This window comes from Xyrauchen texanus, chromosome 27, assembly GCF_025860055.1.
Source record: "Xyrauchen texanus isolate HMW12.3.18 chromosome 27, RBS_HiC_50CHRs, whole genome shotgun sequence".
Lineage (NCBI taxonomy): Eukaryota > Metazoa > Chordata > Actinopteri > Cypriniformes > Catostomidae > Xyrauchen > Xyrauchen texanus.
The window spans coordinates 16,515,713-16,537,600 of NC_068302.1; the positions used below are offsets into that span (position 1 = coordinate 16,515,713).

Genomic DNA, 21,888 nt, shown 5'->3' on the forward strand with positions numbered 1-21,888 from the left:
ATATAACTGCACTCAATTGATAAACTCTATATAATATTGTCATATTTTCATAGAAGATCCCTCAAACACCACTGCATTGGCTGTGTCTGAGCCCCCAATGCAGTTTTGTAAAGACTGTTTAGGATTTAGTTTTCTCTTCTTTTTTTGGAAATTCCAAAAAATGTGCAATGTGCATATGTGATTGAATATCGTGATAAATATCGATATCGAATGATATGAAAAAAAATATTGTGATAATATTTTTTGCCATATCGCCCAGCCCTCTCTGTGTGATTTAATCAGTAATCTGAGGCTATTTGTTGCCTATGTAGCGATACCGATGTACCAGTGCTGGTATCGTACCGAAGCCAAAATTTGGTATAGCAACTGTAGTTAGCTGACTTAATTTTATTGCTGCATAATGTTGCCGAGCCTAAACCTGATCAATTGAAGCAACCCCAGATCATAACAATGCCTCCAGAGGCTTGTACAGTGGGCACTCTGCATGACAGGTGCATTGCTTCATGCACTTCTCTTCTTATCCTGACGCGCCCATAGCTTCAGTATAGGATGTTAAACATAGCCATGAGTTTTACAGTTTAATTTTTATGATGGGACTTCAATCCACTTAATGCGTTTTCGGAAAGCTATCCGATCATGAAAAGACCAGGTGTAAATGCCCTCCAAAACGCATTAGAGACCGATTGCAATCCAATCACTCAAACTTCACGAGGTGGTTTGAGATGCACACATTCCAGACAAAACTGGTTAAGTATAAATGCATCTGGCTAGTAAAGCCACAAATGTAAACTTAAGCTCACCCAAACATCACTACGTCAGCATAGGAAAGATGCGAAACATATCCATCACCGAATATTAGCACTGGGCTTGTGTTGCACAGTAAATAATAACAAAGAAAAAGACGAATGCTTGCTGTAGGAGTGACAGAATTTTTTTTTTTTATGCAGATTGCAGATGAAACTGAAACTAAACAATGACATGAGTGCAGCTGACGCACACGACATTTCTTAACTACGGAACGCCCAGAGGAAAAAACAAACAGCGCGCCCATTCACAGACACACAAGTGCGGAGCAAATTCACATGGAATCAAAAAATAAAGCACATCTTATAAATTCACTGCCCGGAATTAGCATAATCACAGAAGTGAACTCTGTTTTTAAGAGCCCTTCAAAAACAATCCATCACCGGATGACGATGTGCTATAATGTAATGAAATTATTTAAATTGAAATGGTTCTTGGAAAAAAAATGTATTTAGTCATAAAACACAGCTACTTTTGAATGGCTGTCTATGGAGAAAATGCCTTCGGTGGTGTAGTTCCAGCATCTACAAGAAGGTGCAAAAGGACCTGCAAACCAGCCATGTGATTGTAATTTAAAGTGCACAATAGATTAAATAACCATGATCAGACGATTATTTAATAATCATGACAGGCCTACATAGTTCAGAGTTCAGAGTACTCGAGCCCATCCCTAATCGGGCTAATTTTTTATTTTACTTCTATTAATCCTTCAGCACTATGAGGACAGGAAATGGTGATTAAGCTAAATGGAAAGGAACACAAACTGCAAAGTGTAGGGGGAAAAAACCAACGTTGTAGCTAAAAATCATAGACAAGGTTACAAATATAATGATATCTTTTGCCAATAACATTGTGTCTATTCCCATATGGTTGGCTTCATCTCCCATGTCCTGCAGTGTGGGAGAGAATAGCGAGTCTCTCCAGCAGTCAAGAAACACTTTAAATGTTGGCTATGTGATGCACACTTGGAAAAACCTGATAAGGTCTAGTGGCACCAACAGTTGTAAAAGTAACAGAAATGGATCTGTCATAGTGTGAGGCAGCAGCATGTTGTTACAGAGAGGGTGCATGTACACCTAACACACACAGCCTTCATAGAGTCTCTGACCTAGAAAATAGTTCATACGAAGTTGCAGAGACACACAAGTTATTCCAAACATCTGCCTATGCTGTTTACTGTTACACCACCCACACACGCGCACACGCACACACACACACACACATATCAATTCCCTTTCTCATTCCCTCCCGCTCTCTCTAACACACACACACACACACACACACACACACACACATCCTAAGAAATAAAGTCACAGCTGTAAAGTCAGAGGTTGTGATATCCCTGACGTAATTCAGAATCTATAATCCATTTACAATCCAAACAGTATATAAACACACCACTGCGACCATCAGTAATGTGCGGTGGTAAATGGCAGTGCAGGCCGTTGTGATGAAAACTTCGGCCAACGGAAACAGACAATCTGATTTACTAGGCCAATAAATATCGACTAAGTGATCAGCTGAACAGACTTAATAATCGCTCTTCTTACAGTCCGATTAATCCATGAAAGCCATGCCGCATTCTTTCTAGCCAAATCCCACAATCATAACACACAAGCCTGAGGATTCAGAGCCAGTTTAAGTGCTTTGTTTGCTAGAGTGAACGTTAAAGCTACTTATACCGCAAGACATCCCAATAACAGTGGCTCTGCATCAACTAAACAAAAACACCAGGGACCTTGGTGTATATTTCATTTTACATTAGTGCTTGCACACAAAATAAGCTTTCTGTTGAATAAAACCGTGCATATGGCAGAACCTACGCAAAGTGTACTTTATAAATCCCAGCTAGCAAAAGATTGTGTAAACATGCACAAGCTTTATATAATTTTTGTTTTAATTAAATAAAAGAAATAAAAAAAAAAATAGTTTACAGAGCTTACACAGAGCTTAAAACTCCTTTTTAATTATGTATGACCCCATTAGCATATAATTTCCATATGCTTATTGCCATCCAAACACATGATACTTCCATGTTTAACAGTACTAGAGACTAGGAAAACATACAGTACCGATCTGAAGTCGTATGCTTAAATGTTTGAAATTAGTTTGGTAGACAAAAATATAATTGTGCCACCATATTAATTTATTTAATTATAAAACTAAAATTGAGTTTTGAAATTGATGACTTGGACCAAATAATAAAGAAAAGCAGCTTAAAAAGCATCCCCGGGTGATACCTCAAGAAGTTGGTTGAGAAAATGTCAAGAGTACGTGTCTGCAAATTCTAGGCAAAGGGTGACTACTTTGAAGATGATAAAATATAACACAGTTTTGATTTATTTTGGATTTTGTTTAGTCACAACATAATTCCCATAGTTCAATTTATTTTATTCCATAGTTTTGATGACTTTACTATTATTCTAAAATGTGAAAAAACAATTATAATGAAGAATGAGTAAGTCTTTCAAAACAATTGACCGGTAGTATAGACTATATCAATATATAGTAACTATTGCCTGTTTGCATAAATTACACTGTTAATATCAGTAGCTTTGCCTTTGTTTATAAATGAATATCCAAACTTTCAATGTGATTTTTATCTTTGAATAACAACCATCTGCAAATTAGAATGCTGACCTTTCCCATTTCCTCAGCTCCGCCCATGGTGAGAGGATGACGGTGGGAAGAATGACGAAGAAGAGACTCCGCCCCTATTTCCAAGCGAGGTCGCTTCATCTCAGAGTACTCCATCTCTGATTGGTTGTTGGGATCTTGCAGGTAAATGTGTTCATACCGGATATGGGGATCTTGACCTCTGTAGGGGGGAGAAAAGAGCAGTTAGAGGTGAATTATGTACAGACATTAGCCTAATCATAAAGAACGTTAGGATGAAAAGGTTAAGGAAGCATTTAGTCTTTTCACACACACTGGAGTTGACATTTAACATTTGAACTGCCTCGGATGGGCGACTATGATTCCAGTTATGCAAAATTCTTCTATATTCTATATTTCTATGCCATTATTAAGGAAGTGAAAAAAGGTCTAAAATAAAAACAGAATCCTTAATATATGCTGACAATACACAAACAAATGCATCTAGCATTGAAGTCAACAAGAAACATCCTTTGCAAGTATTTCCACTTCCATAATGTACTGTGTTTTAAAAATATATATATATTTAAGGCTCTAAAAGTGACAATTCCATAATGGTAATAGAACCAGACCTGAATGCAAGTTTGCAGTTGACTGTGGAGGATTACTTCCATTTATGTTTCCGAACATGGCAGACGCTTCCATTCAAAGAGACTTACATATGGCATCATAATTATAATCACCAAAGCTTGAAGTGGAATCTGAAATTATTTATATTTTCCTGAAATTTTTCCCAAGCAGCATAATCTTTTAATAACATAAAATTGATGTTAAACATTTCGGCACTTGTGTTTTTGCCGTTAAAAAAACAGAACTTAAATTTTACATGTTTGTACTGTATATAATTGAACATCACAAATTCATATTATAAATATGTTGAGCAATTCCACGAAAATGTCAACCACATCATGGAAAAATAAAAAGTTACTACAAGAACAAATGTCTATTGTGGTATAATGGATAATGCCATATGCACCGCTAGAGGGTGCCACATGCTTACACAATGCTGACTGAAGTGTTAATGGAATCACTGAACATTAGAAATCGTGCATGACCATTCTGCAATTTCACTCGTAATGCAATCAACCGTTCAGCCTTAAGGGATACCATAATGTCCAAGAAGTAAAAGTTTACTGGTTTCAAAGCATTTTGGATGGTTTAACCAGTAGGAAAGTGCTGCTTTGACAACGGTCACATCTTAAACGACGTTTTTCCTCATTGATGCGAATGATTATAATTTAAATATTACATGTTCTTAGGAGTGCCAACCCTTCTACATTCTGTGGCTATCATTATTTCAGGATTGTGCATTTCAATTTTACAAAGTGTGAAAATTATTAAATAAACTATCAGTTTTTCATATCAGTGCTTTCATGCTTAAAACCAAATTGCAGATGGTTTTAAATTTGGTCAATAATTGGCTAATAAAGATCGCTGGCCAATACATCCCTACTAGGGATGCACCGAAATTTCAGCCACCGAATATTTAATTTTTTGTTTTGGCCAAAAGAGAAAAAAAGTCCGAAAATATGAGCCGAAAATATATGTCTCCCTGCCCCTCATTGCTCAGGTTTGACTCTCGATCGATCTAGCCATTATCACGGCGCTACCAAGCAAAGGCCGATGTCAGCGGTGTGGAAATACTTCAAAGCAGTACCGCATACATACTACGCTGTCTGCTTAGGGCACCAATGCACCAACTCCCTAGGGGGGCACCAGAAAATACATTGCCTGCCCTTACTCGCACGTTATATGTTATCCAAGGACCCGAAAGCAGAACGCGACAATCCTCTTGACTACTGGTACATGAACAAAGATCGTGGACTCCACTCATGTATTTATCTGCCCCAAGCACCAGCACACAGAGAGAGAGAGAGAGAGAGAGAGAGAGACAGACTATTCAGTGCAGCATCTCATGTTCTTGATGAGAAGAGGAACCGTCTCTTCTGCTAGAAAGCTGAGCAACTTTTGTTCTTGAACAGAAACCTGCCACTTTTACTTTTCCAATTTGCTGTGTATAGCAATTACATTAAAATAGGTTTAGCCCTACATCTGTCATTGACAGTTTGAGGTTGGTTTTACTTCTATTACTGCTGTTTTGCACAATAATTGAAATACGTTTACATAAACAGAATAGAGTATAATTGGTATAAAAAAAAAATAAAAAAAAATGTATTTGAATGTTAAAGAACTGAATAAAGAATAATATATATAATATTATTTTAATATATTTTATGTCCTAATTTGGTGCGTTACTTTCAATAAAAGTGTGATCATTTTATTGGTTTGTAGTTTTTCAATTCAGATGAATTCATGAAATTAATTAAAAAGTATAATATTAATACAATTATTTAAAAAATAAAATCTATTTTAAAATATTCGGTTTTCGGCCAAGTGCATCCTGAATTTTCGGTTTTGGTTTCGGCCCAGAATTTACATTTCGGTGCATCACTAATCCCTACTAAATAGATATATGCTACTAGATGATATTTTCCCCCACCCACAAGGCCTATTTTTCATCTGCCAAAAAGCAAAGCCATTTCAATAAAATATGTTTTTCTTTCCCTTTGAAATAACATTAACCTGTTAACCTGCACCCCCACTCAGGGGCTCACAGCTGAAAATGACATACCTGAATTAAAATAAATATAGCTCCTGAGAACAGTGTACCACAGGCACAATTAAGGTCTCTTTGGAAAGAAGACACTTGGCACTCTACTAACAATAAATCAGAGTTGATAATGCTCAAACAAATAAAAAGTTATAAAAGTTGAAGTGCCTCATAAATAATGTGAACTTCAAAAATGTTTTATTATTTCATGTACAAATATATAAAAATAGACCTGGAGGAATCCAATTAGGTAAAGGATTGAAAGCCACAAGTCTCATCAGTTTATATTTCAAATTTGAGGAAGATATAATGAAAAATGGGGTTCCTGCAAGCTTTTTTCCAAGACTATGTCAGTTCCCTTTCTCCCTCCCCTGCCCGAGGCACATCCCCAGAAATGACATCCCCAAACTAAAATAATTGTAGTTACTGAACAATTTGCTCTACATGCACAATTTAGACATATTTAAAAAGAAGACACTTTGGAGTTTATTACCCAAATGTAAAAGTTGAAAAAACTTACACCGAAAAACATTTATAGAATTTAAAGTGTCTTGAAGATAATTTGTACTGCAAGTAACATTGCATTATTTTATGAAAAAATAAATGAAAACAAACCTGGAGGAATCCAGTTAGGTAATTGATTGAAAGCCACAAGTCTCATCAGTTTATATTTCACATTTGAGGAAGATATTATGAAAAATGAGATTTCTGCAATATTTTTCCAAGACTATGTCCAGGTACCAAGAAGCCTCCTTGGATACCTCAAAAAGCAACCTAATGACCAAATGTTATGAAGGGTACTGCAAGCTATTTTAGTCATCATATACACTGTTCCATGCTTTTTCAGTTATAAAATAATCCACACAGCTGTTGCATGGGAAAGAATGGAAAGATAATTAGCACCGCATGTCAAGTAAATAATTCTGTATAGTTTTTATGTGGCTGGCCATTCAATCAACAATCAAACTGATGGGCAGTCGTTTAGACAGCATTCATACTAAAGGTCGTCCATACAATCAAACTGATGGGCAGTCGTTTAGACAGCATTCATACTAAAGGTCGTCCATACAATCAAACTGATGGGCAGTCGTTTAGACACGTATAATGTGTGCATGTTACATAGCAACTCACCGATGTAAAATTGGACCATCTTTTCCGTCCTCAAGCATATCACCCTCGACGCTGTCTTCACTCTCCTCAATTTCGTCATCGCTGCTTCGAGTGATCGCAAATAAAACATCTTCAGCAGAAAAAACTTCTTTTGACGATCCATTTGATGAGATAATCCGTCCAGTAAGTAAGACGCGAAAACAGATGTTGACTGGGGAACCGTCTTTTTACTATGGCTTGTTTGTTGTCAAATGACGGGGTGTGGTCACAGCCTACGTCGCAGGTTAGCTCCTCAATAGAGAGTGGCTGATTCAAATAAATAAAAAACATCTTGTTCGCGAGGAATTTAGACTTCCGGGTATCGTTGGAATCGTGCACTGCTTGGCTACATTTTCTATCAGTCATATAATTTCAATTCTTTCATTGGCTTTCGTTGTAAAGACAAAATAATAGGATCAGCATATCATGACATCAAAAAACTGACCGCAGTGTTTGGATATTTTGACCTATATATTGCCTATCTTTGTATTTGTGTGTGTGTGTGCGGTCTTAATTTGTTCATTACACTCTAAGCAACACACCCATATAACGTTCGGCTACCGGGAGTCTGTTTTTATGCATAATTTTATTGCATAACCGACAAGTATGATACTTCACCCTGAAGAAACTCGATGTAAACAAAGGAATAACCATCGATGTTACAACGTTATTGTTTCTTTGGACTAAAAATGCTCTATGGGATGTTATTCAGTGGACCCTCACCTTTCCATTCAATCTGGAACTTTTAGCAGTGGATGCGTGTGTGGCTCGTTATTACGACACTACTGGTATGTACTCCGTTTTTGATTACGTGTGTTTTGATCTGTACTGCTTACATAAATGCAAGAAATACATTCGTTATAAGCTTTTCATCGAAAAACAGAGCTCTATCATCGATGCTTGAGGCTTACACCTTTAAAATGATATATAGTTTGCCAAGATTAATGATGTTCTTTCACGTTAAATCTATTCATAAACATTAAACTTGTGGGGGAAAAAACTCTTCCGTGCGCTGGCGCTCTGGCAAAGGTTAACAGGTTAATGAATCATGCACAATAAGACCAAGAATGTGTACTAAGAGAGCAAACGGGGTTAATTTTGGTTTCATGCTGATTTGAAATGACTCTCACATAGCATTTATTCAAACAAATGAAAAAAAAAAAAAAAGAGAGAAAAAGGGGCATTCCCAAATAAAGTCTACAAGTAACAAAAGTAAGACTTGAATGACTGAATCATCAAACGCATTCAAACACAAAATTCTCTGGAGAATAACAAAAAACATTAACATACACTACTACACATATATAGAATGGGTTAAATGGCACGCCTTGACATTATTAATGCCCGTAATAGTTGTACACATGAACACAAGATCAGACAAGGCAGGTCATGACCTCGACAATTATTTCACAAATCAACAGCTAAGTACAGGCTGCCCAGATGACAGAAGAGCGTAACCATGGGAATGTTTGCGTGCAGCAGTGGCAACACTGTGTTGCAGTGCTTGGTACGAGAGTGAGTCATTTCACACAAGTGTGGGGAATAAACTGACCTTGATGCTCGCAATGACGGTGGTGGACAGAGGGTGTGATATAAGAGAGGTGCTTGATCCTTGCACTAATACATTATTCACGTCAACACACATTCATAAATCACATATATACATCACCTCTTGTTCTCGCTTTGATTCAACCTCATGTCTATCCTTCCTGTCTAGTTTTATAGTAAAACAGGGATGGGTGCAATTTGTGGAATGGACATTGTTGTACATTTATTTGTCAATGTTTTGATCTGATCCTACAGAAAAACAAGAATTATTTTTGGGATCTGGTGGTAGTACATCCTCACAGACTAACGTTCCCTCTGTGACTTAAGGGGGCAAGGAGTTTATGTGTGTTTTGAATGAGGCCCGAATGGGGCTAGCTGAGCTAATGTACTTTGTATGATCAGGTGGTTCAAAGCCACACACACCTCCTCCTCGTAGCTCAAGAAAGATCAGGAGCAAACACATACACGCATATGCACTCAATAACCCCTAACGGCCACAGCACACCTCACACACACTAAAGCCACATGTACACACATGTATACACACCCTGTTTCGCAATCAAATAGACTCTCCCTTCCTCTGGCAAAGCCAGGGATCAGACACATGTGGACACACAAAGACACACACATACACTCAATACCTCTAAACCCTCAGACAACTACACATGTGAGTTGAAAAGAAAATGACATGTGGTGTAACCGTCTGGAGAAAGTATATTGAGAGAGAAAAAAATCTAATTAACAGGTGAAATTCTTGGAAGGTACAAATTTTGGCATGAGTACTGCAGAATCTTTTATTTTACGTCTTTAAAAAAACAAGCAGTGGAACAAATTTTATTTCAAAATAATTAAAAAAATTATATATATATATATTTTGGATATATATATATATATATATATATATATATATATATATATATATGTATGTATATATATATATATATATATATATTATTTAAATGTATATAGATTTTAGCTATTTTTATATTATAGTCAACATTCTCAGAAATTTTTTTTTTGTTCTGCAGAATATTTCCTAAAGTAAATGTACATTGTTTTAAGATAGTGAGTTTTAGATATTTTAATATGAAAACAACCCAAAACAAATCAAAAACATATTTTGTTCCAGTGTATAATGGGGTGAAGACTACCCTCTCTCACCTTTCTGTTCACATCCATCTCACCAACTCACTAAAAAACAAACTCTCTCTATTAATAAAGCTGCGTATTGCCACATTTCTTCACGAAAACAAATGCACAGTGACTAATATTATGATTCAATAAATTGCGGCCTATCACGTTCTAATCTTGCTGCGGCAAGAGTGCGTGAGGGGGACGAGTGCCCCCTCGATGGATTGTGTATCAGCTAGATCTCTCCCCCTTAGATCGAGACAGTCGCGCAACTCATAGGAAATGCCAGTTTCGGAGTTTGTAATTAATTACATGACCTGCTTCCGTATTATTTGAGCTTTAAATTAAGCTATAAGTCATTAAATATAACCGCAATAAAGATGTAACACTGGGGTGTTTCCTTTAAAGAGCTCCAACTTCACTTATTCCACAGCGAGAGTGCTTCTGTATTTACTTATTTGGTATTTTTGTATAATTCCCTTGTACTTTGCAATCTATATCACCTGAAGCTGTTTGGAAAGTTTAGTGCATCTGGACTGTGATTTATTCTTCTTCTCTAGAGTCAGGCGCGAACTGCAGTGCTGCTCTCACGTGCCATCATTAGAGTTTAATGTGATCTCATTTTAGTGAAAATTGGTCAAGTCAAACACACGCAGAAACGTGTAAGTGTGTGCTGGTGTTTTCAATGAATGAACATTATCCACACATGTTTTGCATGAGAAAATTACCGGTAAAAACACAATCAGAGGTGAAATCAGGTCAATAAGACTCTCAGAACAGAAATCAAAGGTTTTCAACTGTAGCAAAAATGTATATGTTATGAAAGGAGCAGGGCGTGAAATTCATTTCTGAAAATTAGTAATCCCCCTTACACGACTCATATGGTGGGGATTTACAAACTTTCTATTCTAACCTTATAAAATGGCCCTGTTACAAAATTGAATAGTCTGTACACCACATAATGTGCATTTTTACTGAAACAAAACTTTTTTCTCATTTCACATGTTTCCAAATAGTTTGGTTATTCAATTAACATAGCCTACAAAACTAATGCACCGACATGTGCATTACACCAACTGAATGAGGAGCTTAAAAAAAATTTAGCAACTCTATGCCAATTGAATAAAACACTGCAAAATTAGTCAGAGATTTGATTCATACACTAAAAGTGGTTAATGTAAAACTATTATTGAAACATTAATAATGTTTTATGTCACATCAAGGCTATTTATCCACATATTATCCATCCATCCATCCATCCATCCATCCATCCATCTTCAACCGCTTATCCGAAGTCGGGTCGCGGGGGCAGCTGCTCCAGCAGGGGGCCCCAAACTTCCCTATCCCGAGTCACATTAACCAACTCTGACTGGGGGACCCCGAGGCGTTCCCAGGCCAGTGTGGAGATGTAATCTCTCCACCTAGTCCTGGGTCTTCCCCGAGGCCTCCTCCCAGCTGGACGTGCCTGAAACACCTCCCTAGGGAGGCGGCCAAGGGGCATCCTTACCAGATGCCCAAACCACCTCAACTGACTCCTTTCAACGCAAAAAAGCAGCGGCTCTACTCCAAGCTCCTCACGGATGACTGAGCTCCTCACCCTATCTCTAAGGGAGAAGCCCGCCACCCTTCTGAGGAAGCCTATTTCGGCCGCTTGTACTCGCGACCTAGTTCTTTCGGTCATGACCCAACCTTCATGACCATAGGTGAGGGTAGGAACAAAAATTGACCGGTAGATCGAGAGCTTTGCCTTTCGGCTCAGCTCTCTTTTCGTGACAACGGTGCGATAGAGCGAGTGCAATACCGCCCCCGCTGCCCCGATTCTCCGAACAACCTCCCGCTCCATTGTCCCCTCACTCGAGAACAAGACCCCGAGGTACTTGAACTCCATCACTTGGGGCAAAACTTCATTCCCTACCTGGAGTACACACTCCATCGGTTTCCTGCTGAGAACCATGGCCTCAGATTTAGAGGTGCTAATCCTCATCCCAGCTGCTTCACACTCGACTGCCAAGCGATCCAGTGAGAGCTGAAGGTCACGGACCGATGATGACATGAAGACAACATCATCTGCAAAAAGCAGCGATGAGATCCCCAGCCCACCGAATCACGACGCCTTTCCCACCCCGACTACGCCTCGATATCCTGTCCATGAATATCACAAACAGGATTGGTGACAAAGCGCAGCCTTGGCGGAGACCAACCCCAGATGGAATGAACTCGACTGCGTGCGAGGACCCGGACACAGCTCTCGCTTTGGACGTACAGGGATTGGATCGCCCTAAGAAGGGACCCCCCACCCCGTACTCCCGCAGCACCTCCCACAGTCTCTCCGGGGACCCGGTCATACGCCTTCTCCAGATCCACAAAACACATGTAGACCGGATGGGCATACTCCCAGGCCCCCTCCAGGATCCTTGCAAGAGTAAAGATCTGGTCCGTCCGTTCCACGGCCAGGACTGAAAACCGCATTGTTCCTCTTCAATCCGAGGTTCGACAATCGGCCGAACCCTCCTCTCCAGCACCTTGGAGTAAACTTTACCAGGGAGGCTGAGAAGTGTGATACCCCTGTAGTTGGCACACACTCTCTGATCCCCTTTTGAAGAGGGGAACCACCACCCCGCTCTGCCACTCCTTAGGAACTGTCCCAGATTTCCACGCTAATGTTGAAGAGGCGTGTCATCCATGACACCCCTCCACATCCAAAGCTTTCAGCATTTCTGGTCGGATCTCATCAATCCCCGGGGCTTTGCCACTGCGGAGTTGTTTGACTACCTCAGTGACCTCCCCCAGGGAAATAGAATCTGATCCCCCATCATCCTCCGGCTCTGCCTCATATATTATTTTTGTTAATATTATTATTAACTACACTGCAGCATTTGGTTACATTATATTTTACCTGTTAACTTTTGGCTTCTAGCTGCTGAGGAGGCTTTTCAGACAGACAAATGCATAAGTGAGATGAACCCATGGGCAGGGAATTAGGCCAAAAGCACAGGGAGTGACGGTGTTACTTACTAGGACAGTATATTTTGAACAGAACGACAATGATCTGCTGCAGAGTGTGAGAAGCGAGTGCCTGTTTGTGCACGTTTATGGCGCGAGCATTCGCTACTGACTCTGCACAATGGACGACACGATACAAATTATGCTCAGTGAAAATTCAATTGAAGATCGCGATCAAAGTATTTGGAAGTAGGCCTATAGGCTATCAGATGTTATTAATAAAACAAGAACTCTTATGCATTTTTTGCACCCATATTTGTTATTTAGGGGGGCATTTGAGAGAGATGGAGATGAGAGATTTAACAGGGGTTTAAGTGTCTCTCTTCACCATGCAGCTGGTACACAAAGCATTTTTGGTATTTCTGCCTCTTTTCAAATATGCTGCATTATGACTAAATGATGAAAGGTGTCAACACTACGGATCGCTACAACATCACACTTAGGCCTGTCATGATACTTACTTTTGTTGGACGATATATTGTCCAGAAATAATTGCGATGAACAATATTTTTGTAATTTTAAGACCATTTTATGCCACTGATATAATGATAATATAATAGAATAATAATGCAAGTACAGCCTTTCAAAGAGCAATTAACGTTTAATTGTTAAGAAAATTCAGACATTGCAATCAGAAATGTAAAAAATATTTAAAGTCATGAAGGCCCCTCCATCTACATCTGCGGTATTTGATCCCAGCTCGGAAAACTGGATGGGATGGTTATGTTTTAGATGAGCTTTTAGGTTAGTTGTAGGGCTGGGCGATAAGGCTTCAGAAATTATATCTCGTTAGTTGATGTTTTGTTTTTTTTCAATAAGAGGAACCATAATTTCATCTAAACAGCCATTGTTGCCAAATAGAATTCATATTTCAAAAGGCATTAAATAAAAATCTATTTAAAAACAATGAAGGCATGTTTCCCACAGTTTTTCACTAAATGAACACAAGGGAGAGTGAAATGTAATCATTTTCATTGATTTGCTCATTTATACTTATATTTAACAAACAATTATACATGGAAGCTTGATAAAAATCTTATTTACCTTCACATAGTTTTACTAAACCATTTTTCTTTTTGAATGAACAAGGGGTGCAAAAACTACTTCACTTATTTTTTGGAAACCAGATGAATATTACATCATACTGAATTATTACTGTGGAACCCAGTCAAGTTTATAATTATAATATAATACTGAATTATTATTTTTAGGATAAGATTTGTTGAAAAATAAATGTATATATACCTATCCTATTTAATTCAACCTAAACTGGGGTTATTATTTTGACATTGCAAGTGCAGTCGGGTTTATTTCACCTTCACAAGGAGCTTTTATTATGAAACGGGAAGTGCAATGTTTGTTTGACAGTTATAAGTTTACTACCTTGTGAACCGCTGTCAAACTCTCCTTACGGTTCTGCGTTTGTAGATTTGTACAATAAATTTAAAGCGGCTACTAATGTTTGGAATTGCGCAAATGTTTGTACCTGTAGTACTTCCCAATGCAGTTGAACTGCACTCCAAATATGAGCCTCCACGTGTGCACAGATCAGCACATCACCGGTTCATTCTGAAGCACACACAGACCATGTTTATCAAGTCAAGTGGTTTTTATTGTCGTTCAAACATAGAGTACTACAGTTAGTACAGTACACAGTGAAACGAGACAATGTTCGTCCAGGACCATGGTGCTACATAAATCAACATAGGACAAACACAGAACCACATGAGACTACACAGACTAAATAAAATTTCTTCATGAAGTGCACCTGCAAACGTGAGCAAAAAGTACGGGTAATTGAGTAGTGCAAAAAGATGACACTTTCTAAAATGCTAAATGTAAACATAACATACTATGAAATGGTGTTCTATGGACATAGCAGTTATTGAGGTAGCAGCCAGGTATAAATTGACAATGAATTAAAGTACAATTCTGAACGTGCAAAAGTTGGATGGTGTACATGCATGTTTGTGTGTGTGTGTGTGTGTGTGTGTGTGTGTGTGTGTGTGTGTGTGTGTGTGTGTGTGTGTGTGTGTGTGTGTCAGTCAGTCCAGTCTCTGAGTATTGAGGAGTCTGATGGCTTGGGGGAAGAAGTCTGAATGCTTCGGTACCTCTTGCCAGACGGCAGGAGGGTGAACAGTTTGTGTGAGGGGTGTGTGGGATCATCCACAATGCTGGTTGCTTGCAGATGCAGCGTTTTGCCCATTTTTTTTCCCACACCAGAGCTGTGGAATGCGGCTTTGAAACCAAGTCCATTTGGACTTATTCTTCCAAACTGTCTGGCTGGAATTATGCAGTCGTTGGGAAAAATGCATTTGCAATGCAATTAAAACACCTATTAGCTTCAAGTAACATGTAATCTTCACCTGTCGCTGTCCACTGTGTGTGTGTGTGTGTGTGTGTGTGTGTGTGTGTGTGTGTGTGTGTGTGTGTGTGTGTGGGGAGGACAGAAGCAGAGCGACTGGCTAAAATGTTGGTGACATTCATTCTTATGTAAATAAACACAAATGTAAACACAATGGGCAATATTGAGGTCAGCAAAAATTATCGAGGTCATGTCCATATGTCGTATGATAAGTCGATAATGTAATTATAGTGACATGCCTAGTCACACTTGCAATGTTAACAGCTTTGTTAATTATTAAAAGGAGCGATAGTTGTATCACGTTGCTCGCTAACGGAGATGCAGCATAACACCATTTGCATGTCAAATTAACAGGTTTAGAAAAGTTAATACATCTGTAACATCTTAAGTTCAGTAACTATCCAAAAAAGTGCTCCCTCATTGCACGCTCTCACCAAATTCAACAAGCGCACAATGCGCAGAGCACATTTACTTGCACAACTTCTGGAGAACTAGTGTGTGGGTGTGTCTAAATGTGTGTATTGTACATTATGGAGAACAAGAACTGGTGCCTCATATTCATTTCATACAGTCTGCCCAACTTAAATAAACAGTCCACACAGACCCGACCACAGAGCGTGATTAATACAAACAAACGCTGCCGTGCATGCATGTGTACCAGTGCCACAACACACAGACACTAAAAACAGAGAGGAGAGACATTATAATGGCACGTGAACGTTACCTTCAAAAGCTTAGAAAGATTTGATTTGATTTCATGTATCCCAAGGCGTACACGGTTTCACATCAATAAAATGTACTCAACATTTACACATTTAACCAAACAACAGAAAAAAAAAACAACAACATATGTCAGACATTACAAATAACTGGCTGTGGTACATCAATTTAATCAGTTCCTTCAGTGCTTAGTCCACATTAGTCCAACAGTGAGGCCTACTTAGAACCCAACAAATATGTAGCAGTCTAACCAGTCAAGCTTTAAATTGAACAGTGACAACTGTACCATGCACAACACTCTGTACAATAGATTGAAAAAACAATAATAGGATCTGTTTGTTTGCAAACTCCTTAGTCTCCAAAGAAAATAAATGCATTGTTGTCCCTTACTACAAATATAATCTATATGTGCACTCCAGGATAAAGCTGCGTCCACATAGATACCCAACTCTTTATATGACAAAACTTATTCTATCTGTGTGTTATGAATAGCAATTGGTGGAGGATAAAAGTTCAATGGAAGACCAAAAATTATTTCATGTCTTCTTTGGATTTATAATAAGTGAATTCTTTTCACACCACTCCACTGATCTATCTGTAAAATATTGATAATACTAGGATGAATACAAGCATAGTATCATCTGAAAACTTCAATATGTATGTATTTGGAATATCAGTTTTGCAATCATCTGTGTAGGTGATTGAGATGAATGTGAGAAAATGTGAAGAGTAAAGGTGAGCTCAAACAACCCTGAGGTGCTCCTGAATAAGTAACAATGGAAGTTGAATATGCCTTGATAACTTGAACTATCTCTACTCTATTTGTCAAAAATTCATAGTATTATTGAATTAGATATGGATTAACCTCGATTTGAATAATCTTTGCCAATAAAAGCTCTGGCAAAGATGATTCGAATGGAGGTTAATCCATATCTGATCGTATCTTGCTTAAAGACATCAGAAAACATTACTCAACAAATAGCATATAAGGCTGCATATATATATATAATACAATTTTGTAACAGCAAATAAAATGTAACTGGCTAGGCGAGATAAGTTATCAGCTATAGAGTTTATCAGCATTGGCCGATCTATCAGTCTACAATTATTACATCTTGCTAATGGGCTTTGTTTCTGACATTGCCACGATTATAACTTTGCTTTTCTTTGTTCTTCTTGAAGTTCTTCGTGTTGGATCATCATTATGTAATTGAAATGTTTGTTATAGGATCGCTGCTGCCACACACAAGTAAAGACTCGACACAGTCAGCTGATGTCATATGAGCGAAGAAAGAATACTGTTCAGCCTCTTAGCAATTTAATTGTGTGTGTGTGTGCGTGTGTGTGTGTGTGTGTGTGTGTGTGTGTGTGTGTGTGTGTGTGTGTTGGAAGGTTGCATGCATGTGATTATTACAAACATTTATTTTTCTGTCTGACCTAATTATCACACTAAAAAATACTTTGGAACCTATAAATGCTTACTCCATACAGAAATGCTTACTCCTGTTTCCACCTGGTCTTAAGATGTGTTTTGGGTGATCTGATCACAAGTGGTCAGCCATAAATACAGGTCTAAAAGGTGTTGTGATCAGATCACAAAAATCACATCCAAATGTGGTCACATTTGAGGTGTAAATGCTAATCCATCCTGTATGCGTCCCGACTGTAGTTTAGCAATATCCCTCACCTGTCAATCAACTGCTTTACTAAAACAAGTTTAACTTTGCCGTTTATGAGCGGCTTTAAAAGGAATAACCGACTGATCAGAAAATGAAATGAAAAAAGTGAATGCACAAGAGCTTCACGGATCTTCTTTAGTGTGTCTAATATCAACACACATGAAGCATGAAGGCCTGAAGCTCCTTTAACCCTCTGGGGTCGGCTGGATTTTTTCATCATTACAGCGGAAACAACTTAAAATACTCCGTCATTTTGGGGCATACAGATAAATTTAAGACATCATTAGAAACAATAAAGGGTCCACTTTTATTTGTGTACACTCACATTAACAACAAAACCTTGTGCTTTTGTAAAATAAAGAAAAAAAAAAGGTGAGCTTTCAGCTGTCTCTGTGTTTGAGAGCATATATCTGAAACACGTCACAAATATGAACTGAAACTCCGTGAATACTTATCACACAAATATGAAATATATGTCTAAATAAAGCTTAAAATGTCTACTTTTAAATAAAACTATTCAAATTTAAAACAAATATTTTCCTGCAATGTAATCTGTATGAAACAAAGCAATGTACAATTTCTCCTGGCTCAGCTAATTATCCCTACTGTGATCACACCCACCAACAGAGCGCGCCATTCATACGGTAATAAACTGAGGCAATCAATTCAAATGGACTGTGCCTTAAAAACAAAGTTCATTCACTTTTCTGTGCATTTGGAAGATGGCACGATACATAGGTGAGCAAACTACTGGATAGTGACGAAGTGTTAAGATTTTCCTCAGAAGAAGAGCGGGACTCCGATGAACGTTTGCATTTTGTAGAGTGAATTGATCCAGCTGAGGATATCATTTCATGATGAATAAGTCAGTTAGTTTTCATTAGTTGACATGCTATTTTATATAAACATGTACCTATTTTACTAGTGGGACTGTTTCCAGACTTGCCAGCCAGGATTCAGAGTATTGACATTTGAAATATGTCCTAATAAGCAAGATTTAGTTACATTTAAATGTTGTTTTGGCTAAAGCAGGTATATAAATTGTATGCTGTATGATATAAATATGATATGTAATATGATATAAAAATAATATGAATGTTTAGAATATATTTTATCTAATGTTTACGCTGCCTCATTATCATCAACAAAGCTTGCGCTTGCAAATATCTGTTCAGGTGTAAATGAGTAAAATGCACTTTAAATATGACCATATTAGAAAATCAGCATATTATAATGATTTCTGAAGGATCATGTGACACTGAAGACTGCAGTAATGATGCTGAAAATTCAGCTTTGATCACAAATTGCATTTTACAATATATTCAAATAGAAAACAGTTTACAATATCACTGTTTTTACTGTATTTTGGATCAAATAAATGCAGTCTTGGTGAGCAGAAGAGACTTCTTCTAAAACTTTTAATTGGTAGTGTAGGTCTAAAATTAAGTAAAGTCTTTATGTAAAGAAAACATAGTCAGATTACTTCTTTTAACTTAAAACTTGATTTTGATCATTAAGTCTCCTCACATTCATTCTCTTTGTCACATTCCTCAGTGATAGGCCCAGGGGAGGGATCTTTTGTCTCCTCATGTGTGAATTACAATCCATATTCGCTCATTCATGCCTCCTCGCATATGAACTTTCTAACACTACAAGTGTCTTACAAAAGTTAAATGACTATTGTTTTATATGAATGAGTGATCAGGATGGTTTCACATCATTTTGTAGCAACAATTCTAGGCTACAAGATCCAGTTCTCAAAAGGCTTGTGGACAAATGTTTAGTGTGTGTTATATGGCTTTAATTCAGTGAATTAAAAAATATTGTTTTTCAAAAACCATGCATAAACGTTATTTTCTCAAAACTACAAACATGTACACACATGTTGCTCACATATTATTGTAGCCCAGTTTATGTTGAATACAGTGTTATCAGATTTTAGCCATTAATGTGTTTTTAAGCAACTGAAAAAAAGCACAAATGTCAAGGCATGTCAAAATTTCTCCAGGGCCCAAAACACCCTCAGACCCCAGAGGGTTAAAAATAGTTGATTGTTTAATTAATGTAATAAACATATATATCCATGAGAGAGGAGACCATGCTACTACATCGGCTGTACATGTAATACACAGTAGGCAGATAACAGACCTAATCTATGAATTAAGAATGTGGATGTAAACATGAAATTAGACAACCTAAACAAGATCAATACTGACTGATACACAAAAAAAGATAATACCAGCACAGTCCAGAAATGCTAAATGTAACAGGTGTGTTATGAGGATGATATGAAGAAGGCTAGACTGTTTGAATGAACAGCTCAGAAAATAACAGCCTTTTTTGCTTCTTTTCATATCAAATGTCAAATTAATGTTTATGTTTTGAAACATTGCCTAATTAAATGTTTACTTGCTTGTTGGATACTGAGCAGCTCAGATTTCCAGCCATGTGCATAACCGGTGTTTAAAAAAAAAAGTTTATAACGTTTTATTCAGTGCTTCATCTCTAAAGACGAAATACAGTGGGAACAATAATAGCGCTATGTCCATTTACAAGTGTACATGCACGCTAAACAGTGTCTACGCTGCACGAAGAGAGATTCATTTCCAGTCCTGACTGTGGATTTATTGTGTTCAAATGTGTGGATTACTCATTTTCACCAACATGTTAAAGCGAAAAAATTTGGTAATTGCACGCACTGTGAACATGGAATGTTCAGGGATAATTCAAATGTTGAGCAAGCGATGCAATCCCGCACCGAAATGTGTTAAGTGGTTTCATTTTCCCTGCAATTTTCTACACATTGGTAATTGATGCTGCTAAGACACTTGGTAAAGACCGAGGACAGTTGTATGAGAGCAAGCTCTGGGTCCACACACTCGTGCGCTCTGTACCATGGAGCGTCCAGTATATTATGTTCTTGTGCATCTTTGCGAACTAAATCTAATTGCTCGTCTCTGAGTGCTTGGTTAGAAGGATTTGTGCTCTCTCGCTTGTTGTCTGCTTGCACTAACGTTAGAAATCCAGCATTCACAGGCACAAATCTCTCTCACACTGGCTCCAGGCCATCGGGCAGTCCTCATTTTCAAGCCCTAAAAAAGTGCCAGATGTGGTCTTCTGCTGTTGTTGCCCATCCGCCTCAAGGACAGACGTGTTGTGCATTCTGAGATGATATTCTGCTCACTACAATCACTTCTTTCAGTTTGAAGCAGTCTGGCCATTCTTCATTTAACCTTTCTCATCAACAAGGCATTTCTGTCAGCAGAACTGCTGCTTACTGGTTGTTTTTGGCACCAAGTTAACTCTAGAGAACCTCTAGAGACTGCTGTGTGTGAAGATCCCAGGAAATCAGCAGTTACAGAAATCCTCAAACCAGCCAGTCTGGCACCAACAATCATGCTACTGTTGAAATCACTGAGATCACAATTTTTCCTCATTCCTATGGTTGATGTGAATATTAACTGACGCTCCTGACCTGTATCTGCACAATTTTATGCATTACACTGCTGCCACATGATTGGCTGATTAGATAATCGCATGAATAAGTGTATGTGCTCCAACCAATTGCCCAGTGAGTGTATATACAAATTCGTCCTGCTTGCGTTTCATTTTTATGGCCCTAAATAATTGATGCCACATATCCAAAAAAAAAAATGTTGTTGTTAGAAAACTTGTACATCCACTTATGTCCATTAAGACTAATAATTAAGAATTAGGGATTATGAAAGTTTTGTATTCAATTGTAGTGTTGTCACGATATCAAAATGTCAGTAGTCAGCACTGATACCAGTGAAATTTCACAGTTCTCGATACCAATTTTGATACCACAGCAAAAAATATGCTAAAATTATAATGTGCTATTGAACACACCAGTTTAGTTATTTTGTATTATTTTATTTTTTGTTTATTATAGTTAAATTAATTATTATTTTCAACATGTCATTGCATTTTCTTGCTTGTGAAAATGATTAATTATTATTATTATTGTTATTATTATTAGAGTGAATATTACATTTTACTATACAGTTGTAATATAATTTTATTTCATGTCTTCAATTTCAGGCATCTAACTTTTATTATGAATCATGCATTATTTATGTGTGTAATTTGCCAGATACTTCACTTTTCCGGATAAACAGTTCGCGTCACCGCACAGTGTGATCACTGAAGATTAATCATGTCTGAAATCTCATCTCTTTACACTGTCATTTGAGTCTGACAAA

At 37.7% G+C, this 21,888-nt stretch overlaps 1 protein-coding gene across 2 annotated transcripts in view; it reads right to left on the reverse strand.

The window, feature by feature from the left end:
• The window catches only part of ncor2 (nuclear receptor corepressor 2), a 179,888-nt gene that overhangs the window by 97,302 nt on the left and 60,698 nt on the right, over positions 1 to 21,888 (reverse strand). For both annotated transcript variants that reach the window (XM_052093921.1, XM_052093920.1), the window contains exon 4: positions 3,445 to 3,622. In XM_052093921.1, coding sequence (XP_051949881.1) covers positions 3,445 to 3,622 — 178 coding nt within the window. The remainder of the gene's footprint in view (positions 1 to 3,444; positions 3,623 to 21,888) is intronic.